The 10,000-nt window shown below is 44.7% G+C and overlaps 1 protein-coding gene across 3 annotated transcripts in view; it reads right to left on the bottom strand.

Annotated features, from left to right (window-relative positions):
• The window catches only part of limk1a (LIM domain kinase 1a), a 35,402-nt gene that overhangs the window by 5,913 nt on the left and 19,489 nt on the right, over window positions 1–10,000 (bottom strand). For all 3 annotated transcript variants that reach the window (XM_005169646.6, XM_005169645.6, NM_001042691.2), the window contains 6 exon segments: window positions 6,805–6,914; window positions 3,658–3,855; window positions 2,382–2,487; window positions 1,539–1,717; window positions 1,270–1,456; window positions 25–111 (listed from right to left, as the gene is read on the bottom strand). In XM_005169646.6, coding sequence (XP_005169703.2) covers window positions 25–111; window positions 1,270–1,456; window positions 1,539–1,717; window positions 2,382–2,487; window positions 3,658–3,855; window positions 6,805–6,914 — 867 coding nt within the window.

The following is a 10,000-nucleotide window of genomic DNA, read 5'->3' on the forward strand; positions in this document are numbered from 1 at the left end:
TGTGTCTGTGAGTGTGTGTGTCACCTCTTTGAGGAAAGTCCTCTGTGTCTCCTCATCAAAGCGGATGAGCTCCTTCATCACCATCACCTCACCAGTCTCTCTGTGCGTCACCTGAAGAACACACACACACACACACACGCACACACTGAGATTCTCCTGATCTACACACTGTATTTGTATGTGTATATCCTAGTCATAGCTGCAGGTATCAGACACACTTTCGCTTCATGGCAGTAATGGAGTGAGGCTGTGCGCGTGTACAGGAACATCCACATGTGTTCTGTCTCCTTCTTGGCGTTCTGTGGAGTATGAGGTCAGAGGCGCTCTCTTTAGGGCTGTTGGACGCCTGTATGAACAGAGCAGGAGTTTGGTTCACATCGCCCGCAATAAGTCAGGATTGTTCCCAGTGTAAGTTGGACTCCGGCAGGGCTGCCCCCTGTCACCAGTTCTGAATTTCTAAAGTAAGTATAGGGCCGGAAGGGGTCTGGAGGTACCACAGGATTTAATCTACATCTGTTATTTCAGATGATGTTGTTCTGTTGGCTTCATCAGACATGGACCTTCAGCATGCACAGGCAGGATGAGAATCAGCACCTTCAAGTCCGAGGCCATGGTGCTTCATCGGGAAAAGGTGGCCTGCAATCTCAAGGTTAGAGGAAAGTCCTTACCCCAGGTGGAGAGGTTCAGGTGTCTGTGGGTTTAGTTCAGGAGTGAGGGAGGGATGAAGAGTGATCAGTTGATGTACCGATCCTTTGCAGTAAAGAAGGAGCTGAACCAAAAGCCGAAGCTCTCAATTTACCAGTCATCTACTTTCCTACTCTCACCTATAGTCATGAGCTTTGGGTCATGACTCACAGGACAAGAACTTGGATACAAGCAGTCGAAATGAGTTTCCTCCGCAGGGTGGCAGGGCGCACCCTTATAGTTAGGGTGAGGAGCTCAGTCACCCGGGAGGAGCTGAGGGGCATGAGCATCTGATTCGCATGCCTCTAGGACACCTGCCTAGGGAGGAGACCATGTGTAAGACCCAGAACGCACTGGAGGAACCATGTCTCTCCGTTTGCCTGGGACGTCAAAATCCCCTGGCTGAGTTGAAGAGAGAAAATCTGGGGTTCCTGCTGAGATGAGTGAGTGTCCCCACAACCCAGCCCCAGATAAGTGTCAGAAAACCAATGAATGAATATAAGAGTCAAACAGACACACTCATCCATGAAGACGTGTGTGTGTGTGTGCGTATGTGTTTGTGTGTGTATGTGTGTGTGTGCTGACCTTGATGGCTTGTCCGAAGCAGCCTGTGCCCAGCACCTCTCCATGGATCAGGTCGGAGGCTCTGAATATGCGGTGTGTGCGGTTGGAGACCCCGCGCAGAGACTCAGAGCGGCCGATGTCCTTCCTCAGAGACAGAGGAGACGGAGCACTGCTGGAGCTTGGGGACTTGTCGATGCTGTAGCTGCGCCTGCACACACACACACACACACACTGATCAGCTGACCCACAGAGCTCCAGAATAACACTCAGAGATGCAGAATGGCACTGACGTAATGATGCGAGAGCGCAGGTTGCTGATATCCTGGCTGGGTGGACGTGTGATTGGGCTCGGGCCTCCAGAAGGTGACGGACCCCCATCCACATGATCCACAGACGGGCCGTGATCATGGGGATCGTGCTCTATGGTCAACTGCAGCAGACGACTGGTCTCCTGGATCAGCAGATCGATCTGACACACACACACACACACACACACACACACACACACACACACACACACACACATGCACACAGCAATGACAGATTAGGAAACATGAGCGCTTCCTCCCAGCATCAGGCAGATCTGAAGCAACTTTATTTTGTATTTATCTGGACAGAGAGGTCCACCATTGACACTCACACAGATGTCAAACATTATTGGGAAACATATTTACAGACTTTAAGATCTACAATGGTCTGGAACTGTCTTAATTTCTCCCAGACTTGTGTCGTTGTGTGGAGTGACCGAACCATAACCCTGCTGAACATCACGAGAGCCTGATGGAGCTCCAGAGGAACTGAGGTGGAGAGGAGCAGACACTGCTCAATGCTCAAACACTGGAGGCTGTAAGCGGTGCTTCAACACAGTACTGAGCAAAGGCTGTCAATACTCCTGCACAAGCAATATTTTCAGTCTTAATTTTTAACAGATGCACAAAGACTTTAAACAGTTTTCCCAAGATGTCTTCTTGTGATTTTGTTTGCAGGAGTTTGAGGAGATAATGAACTAAATCTTGGAGTAAGACTGTAACGTAACATAGACAAGTAAACAGTGAAGAGCAGTGGATGTTTTCCTGATGCACTCTATACTGTACTAATGGAGAAGGTGTGTGTAGGTAAGCAGGGTTATTCACCTCGTCCAGAGGAACGTTCTGGATTGGCGTTCCATTGATCTCCAGGATGCGATCGCCAACATGAATAGAGTTTTTGACATCCGGACTGATGCAGTCTGGGTACACCCTGAACACACACACACACACACACACATACAAACCTTAGAAACTAGCAGCATCAACTCTAAAATGTGACGTGTTAGCAACACCAGCACAATGCAGCAGCATAATTAATTAATTTAGTAACTTTAGGATCTCCTGACTTAGGGCTTGCGATAGTACCCAGAATAAAAAAGTCCACTAAAGGTGGTCAAGCCTTCACATATATGGCTTCTAAACTCTGAATATTCCTGATAATGCATGGGGTCTGATAATGTCTGGGGTCTGATAATGCCCTGATAATGTATGTGGTCAGATAATACTCTGGTAATATCTGGGGTCTGATAATGTGCTGATAATGTATAGGGTCTGATAATGTCCTGATAATGTCTGGGGTTTAATAATGTCCTGATAATGTATGGGGTCTGATAATGTCCTGATAATGTCTGGGGTTTCATAATGTCCTGATAATGTCTGGGGTCTGATAATGTCCTGATAATGTATAGGGTCTGATAATGTCCTGATAATGTCTGGGGTTTAATAATGTCCTGATAATGTATGGGGTCTGATAATGTCCTGATAATGTATAGGGTCTGACAATGTCCTGATAATGTCTGGGGTTTAATAATGTCCTGATAATGTCTGGTGTCTGATAATGCCCTGATAATGTATATGGTCTGATAATGTCCTGCTATTGTATGGGGTCTGATAATGTCCTGATAATGTATAGGGTCTGATAATGTCCTGATAATGTCTGGGGTTTAATAATGTCCAGATAATGTATGGGGTCTGATAATGTCCTGATAATGTATAGGGTCTGATAATGTCCTGATAATGTCTGGGCTTTAATAATGTCCTGATAATGTCTGGTGTCTGATAATGCCCTGATAATGTATATGGTCTGATAATGTCCTGCTATTGTATGGGGTCTGATAATGTCCTGATAATGTCTGGGGTTTAATAATGTCCTGATAATGTATGTGGTCTGATAATGTATGTGGTCTGAAAATGTCCTGATAACGTCTGATTTCAGGTGAGCTTTTAGATCATCAGGGCATTTATGTAAACAGTTTGTGTTTCTCAGTGATGAAGCTACATCAGCTGAAGATGACACATGATGAAGTGCTGAGTCTTCACTTCTGTCAGTAGTCTACTCTTCAGATGTGTCCTGGAGTGTGTTTGCGGGACACACACTCACTGTGAGACTCTGACGGTGCGTTTGTGTTCAGGGCTGTATCCGTTGGGACTGGAGGCCTGATCGATGGACACGGAGAATCCTCTCTTGCCGTCGGTGGATGCAGGAATGGAGACGAGTGTGACGGTGTGAGGAATCCTGGAGCAGGGCGAGTCGGGCAGGCTGACCGGAGTCACGATGCTGCGGTAATAACAGTGGCCACTGGAGGGAGACACACACATGTGTTGGTATTAGTGATTTATGAGGACTCTCCATCAGTGTAATGTATTTTATACTGTAAAAACACTTATTATAAGCCCCTTCCTGAACCCTACCCCTGAGCCCACCCTCACACACACACACACACACATGTGGATGATTATCAATGCCAAACGCCTGATTGAGTGTGATTTTAAACAGTTTTTAATTATCAGAACACAAGGCACGTCCTCATGAACAGTACCACTCGGTCATACCCATGTCATTATACACATTTACCACAGACCAACAATCAGTATACAGCATTAGCACAGCTCTTCATACATCAGATAATGAATGAAGCCTATAAACACATCACACATGTACGAGCGGGCAGGAAACACGCTGGTAAACACCACCACACTGCTGCTGTTCTGTTAGTTCATACGCTTTAGTAAATGTTTGCCTGCATCATTGGATGTTTCCAGTGTACAGTATTGGGATGTGTTGGGAGTTTATACTGTGGCTGTGCATCACTGTGGTCAGCTCTTGATCTTTCAGCTGCTGTATAAACACACTTGACCTTGACAACAGCATTCACAGGACTCTTACTGACTCATTCATAAGCCGTTGTGACTCACATACATCAAGCTGACCGCTGACATGAACATGACTGATGACGGCTGAACTTAACTGCAAATAATGACATGATCAAAACTGCATTCTGCTTGGTGAACACACCACTGAAACACTGTGTGTTATTGAGCACATGAACAATCCTTTAGGTGATGAAGAGGCACATCTCAGTCTCCCGCAGAGCAGCATCACACCCACACAACACTACACATTAATGAGCCGTCCATCTCTGGATTAGATTCTGTTTCCCGTGTAAAGAGCATCGACTGGCTGGTCGGTCTGGAGGATAGTGAGCATGTGCTGCTGTTTCTGCAATAGATATTGTGATATGCACATCCTCGATGTGTTAACTCTGACTGATGGAGATGATTCTGAATCAAGAGTTCAGATGAACACCGCAGACTGAAGATAAGAGTGAACAGTGCTGTGTGTTTTCAGGGGGCTCTAACAGTACTCGGCTACAGAAACTCAATAATCAGAAGTGAAACAACACTGCAGTCTTGACTGTGTTAATAATTCAGTTTATTGATCTTTTTTTGGGCGGTTCATTCCGCTGTGTTGACCCCGGATTAATAAAGGGACTAAGCTGAAAAGAAAATGAATGAATGAATGAATGAAATGATCTTTTTTTGATTGAGTTACTAATTGTAGTAAAGTTTCTTGTGCCTTAACTCAAAGCTCAAACCATCGATGTATTGTGGGTCAACTCTGCAGTGACTCCACTGTGCCTCCTAGTCAGATACAGAGCATCAGGAGAGTGTTGATCGCGCTTCCCTGTTTCCACATGTGTTTATGTCACAGCCTTATTCCAAAATGGAGTAAATTCTTTCATTTCCTCAACATTCTACACACAATCCTCCATAATGACAATGTGAACACAGAGTTTTTGACATTGTTGCAAATTTATTACAAAATATAAAGAGCGGATAAATCAGATGTGCATCAGTGTTCACAGCGTTTGGTGTGAAGCTCTAAATGGAGCTCAGGTTCATCCTGCTTCCTCTGGTCATTCTGGAGATGTCTCAGCAGCTTCATTGGAGTTCAGCTGTGCTCAATTCAGCTGATGGACATGATCTGAAAAGGCTACACCTGTCTATATAAGGGCCCAGGGTTGACAGTGCATGTCAAAGCACAAACCAAGCATGAAGACAAAGGAACTGTCTGTAGACCTCCTGGACAGGATTGTCTGGAGGCAGGAGGCTGGGGAAGGTGACAGAAACATTTCTGCTGCTCTGAAAGCTCCAGTGAGCACAGCGGCCTCCATCATCCGTCAGTGGAAGATGTTTAACCAGCAGGACTCTTCCTAGAGCTGGCCGTACATCTAAGCTGAGTGATCAGGCCTTAGTCAGGGAGCTGATCAATAACCCGATGGTCGCTCTGTCTGAGCTCCAGCGCTCTTCAGTGGAGAGAGAAGAACCTTACAGAAGGACAACCATCTGTGCAGCAATCCACCAATCAGGCGTCTGTATGGTAGAGCGGGCAGACGGAAGACACTCCACGCCTAGAGTTTGCCATCTGAAGGACTCTCAGAGCATCAGAAACTAAACTCTCTGCTCTGATGAGACTCAAACTGAACTGTTTGGAGTGAACGCCAGGCGTTACGTGTGGAGAACAGCAGGCGGCGCTCATCAGCAGGCTAACAGCATCCCTACAGTAAAGCATGGTGGTGTTGGCATCATGCTGTGGGGATGTGTTTCAGCAGCAGGAACTGGAAGACTAGTCAGGATAGAGGGAAAGATGAATGCAGCGATGTACAGAGACATCCTGAATGAAGACCTGCACAAGAGTGCTCTCCACCTCAGACTGGGCCGACGCTTCATCTTCCAGCAGGACAATGACCCAAAGCACACCGCCAACATATCAATGCAGCGGCACAACAACAACTCGGGGAATGTCCTTGAGTGGCCCAACCAGAGCCCAGATCTAAATCCTATTGAACATCTCTGGAGAGATCTGAAAATGGCTGCACACCGTCACTTCCCATCCAACCTGAGAGAGCTGGAGAGGTCCTGCAAAGAGGAACGGGCAAACATCCCCAAAGACAGACGTGCAGAGCCTGTGCATCATATTCAGAAACACTTGAGGCTGTAATCACTGCCAAAGGAGCATCAACAGAGTATTGAGTAAACGCTGAGAACACTGATGTACATGCTGAGGAAATAAATTAATTTACTCCATTTTGGAATAAGACTGTAACATACAGAAATGTGGCAAAAGTCAAGCGCTATCAATAGTTTCGGCATGCACTGTATAACACTGACTCATCATGCATGTCCTGTGATGTGATGATTGCAGATGTGCATGTTGTGATATGAAAGGGTATCTTGTGTGTCTCACCAGTACAGTTTGGATCTCTCCACCAGAGCGTACGTGTCTCCGTCACCGATGAACGCTCCACAGCTCAGACAGCTGAAGCACTCTGGGTGATACTTCTGTTCTCCAGCGACCTGCAAACACACAAACTCTGAGATCAGCTAACATCAGACGCACAGAGATCAGTCTGGATCAGTGTTTCTCCGTGTTTTTTAAATTGTGAGATACTAAACCAAACAGGTGTGCAGTTTTTAAAGGCGACCTATTACGTGACCCTTTACACAAGCTGTCTCTGCTGTGTCTAGAGTGTGTGTGTGTGTTTGAGCTGAGAACAGCACACTGATAATCTTCTCCAGCTCTCTGAAACTGACCCTTTCAGACTAACTGAAGCAGAATATTGTTATTTTTCCTGTTGACATATGATTATTTCTGCTTCCCTCATTGTCAGATTATTCTGCTTGTTTTGAGGAGAAACTCTCTTCATTTTGACTCATTATCTCTGAACACAGCACTATATGTGTCTCTTGTCTACAAAATGTTTCTTGATTTAAGAGTTTTTAGTTATTTGGACTAAAACCCAGACAGAAACTCTGAGTAAGAACAGCATTTGCTTATTTTCATCTAAATGTGATGATATGATCTTCGACGTACAGTTTAGCTCATGTGTGAAAGACACTTTTAGAAGAGGGAAAATGATGATCGTGTGGTGAGGTCACAGCTTCCTCATCTCAGTGTCTGCCTGACAAAAACTCAACCAAGCCGGAACAGAGAGCTGACAGACCACCAACACACACCCCGACCGCATCTCGAAATAATACACACTCCCCCACATGACAAAACTCTGAATCTACTGCAACCGTTTCCAGTGGAGGCAGGACAACACAGCCACACACACACACACACACACACACACACACACACACACACGTCATACTTCACCTGCTTTTCTTTCTGTAGATGTATTTTAATGTAAACTCCCTCATTTACATATGACACTATCAGTGAACTCCACATGTTTGCAGATGTCATGATAAGCACAGCAGAATGTTTTTAGGGAAATAACATTACACATATTACTATTGGGAAATCAGCAGAGCTCTCGTTTGAGAAACAGGTCTGGAAAGTTTCTAAAAGTCTCCAGGGTGGATGAGATCAGACGTGAGATGTCTGGGGGGAGTCTCAAGGAGACCGAGGTTTCACTTTCACACAGAAAACAATGATGAAGATTACAGTCACACCGAACACCGGAGCTGGATACAGATTCTGGATCAGTCAAATGTCTACAATAAACATCCTTTACTCAAACTATTAGAGATGAACAACCAAAAGCATGCAGTCGATGCAAGTTTGCGCATGTAAATGTGTGTTTGGAAACAACTGGTCTGATGAATGATTTCAACATAGACATTTAAACAAGTGAAAGAGTGGAATTCACCAGCTTCTAGTCACACTCGCGTCCTTCTGCCAGCTGTCCATCAGCTCAACAGCACAGTTTCAATAATGAATGTGAGTCTGAGAGCCGGGGTCTGTGCATACACCAGCATTCACACTCACCGACACAAAAATAATGTGTTCCAGACAGCTTCAAATCAGATGATATTGCATTCAGACTCTACCTCTGATAATAGTACCTCTAACATTCCATACCGTTTTTAACACTGAAATAACACTAGAATAACACTAAAATAACACTAGAATAACACTGAAATAACACTGCAATAACACTGAAAACAGAACGCTAGAATAACACTGAAATAACACTAGAACAACACTGAAATAACACTAGAATAACACTGGTATAACACTGGAATTACACTGGTATAACACTGGATTAAGACTGGAATAACGGTAGAATAACACTGAAGTAACACTAGAATAACACTAAAATAACACTAGAATAACACTAGAATAATACTGAAATAACAGTCGTATAACACTGGAATTACACTGGAATAACGTTGGTATAACACTGGTGTAACACTGGATTAACACTGGATAACATTGGTATAACACTGGTGTAACACTGGATTAAGACTGGAATAACGTTGGTGTAACACTGGTGTAACAGTGGAATAACACTGAGCTTGATCATCTGGAGCGCAGTCAGAGTCATGAGTGAATGTCCGCTCTGTCCTGCAGGCATATATATGTGTCCAGTGTGTTTAATGAACTGCACACAGCTGTGAACACTGCACTTGACCTCAGGCAGATCAAACTGTTAAACAGACCGGAGCTCATTAAAGGGTCAGTTCACCCAAAAGCTTGATTCATCTTCAGACACAAATGAAGATGTTTTAGAGTAAATCTGAGAGCTGCTGAGATGCTCCAGTGTCTCGGGACTCTTGCTGTCTATGGAGGATGAGGGAGTTTTCAGATTTACTGTAAAATATCTTCATCTGTGTGTGAAGATGAAGAGCATTAGTGTTCCTGTAGACGGACCTGTACAGCGCCGCCGGCTCTTGCAGTATCTATTTAACTCTTCTGTTAACCCGCTTTACAGACAAAACTGATTTGAGAGATTTTTCTAGAAGAAAGTATGAGGATGAGCACTGTCCCACATTTCCATGTCAGCGCATGTGTGTGTGTGTGTGTGTGTGTGTGTCTGCGCTGTTAGTGCAGCATCAGCAGCTGTAGACAGAGATACGCTCAGACATCAGTGACACACAAACTCTCCACATGACCCACTTAACCAGTCGAGGATGCCCCACGCCACACCACGCCAGAAGATGCAGAATAATCTCACAGAGAACAGGCGATGCTAATGACAGCGACCACACCGCAGAAAACACTGAGTCCAAATATCTGAAATGACTTCAATCAAGAAGAGTTTTCAACCCAGTGTAAATATTGTCCTGTTTTTAAATATAACAAGTCAAAATGAGGCGAGTTTCACCCTAAAACAAGCTCAATAATCTGCCAAAGATCACATCATTACAGAGCAAAATCAGGTGGGCAGATTATTCAGCTTAGTTTACCTCACTTCATTTGACTCATTGTTTCTGACACAGTACGTTTAGCTTGTCTGGAAAGTTCTGACTGATTTAGGAGTGTTTAGATCCAGTGGTCCAGTTAGATCAAGTCACACACACAGCAGAATAATCGGGTCATGCCGTCTGTATTCACGCTTCAGAAATCCCTGAACTTCAGTCAGAATGGCAGAGCTGCGTCTAAACGCATGCGTTAACATGACTACGACATGCTAATATCCTCCACATGCGTG

The sequence above is a fragment of the Danio rerio genome, chromosome 15, assembly GCF_049306965.1.
Source record: "Danio rerio strain Tuebingen ecotype United States chromosome 15, GRCz12tu, whole genome shotgun sequence".
In the NCBI taxonomy this organism is placed as follows: domain Eukaryota; kingdom Metazoa; phylum Chordata; class Actinopteri; order Cypriniformes; family Danionidae; genus Danio; species Danio rerio.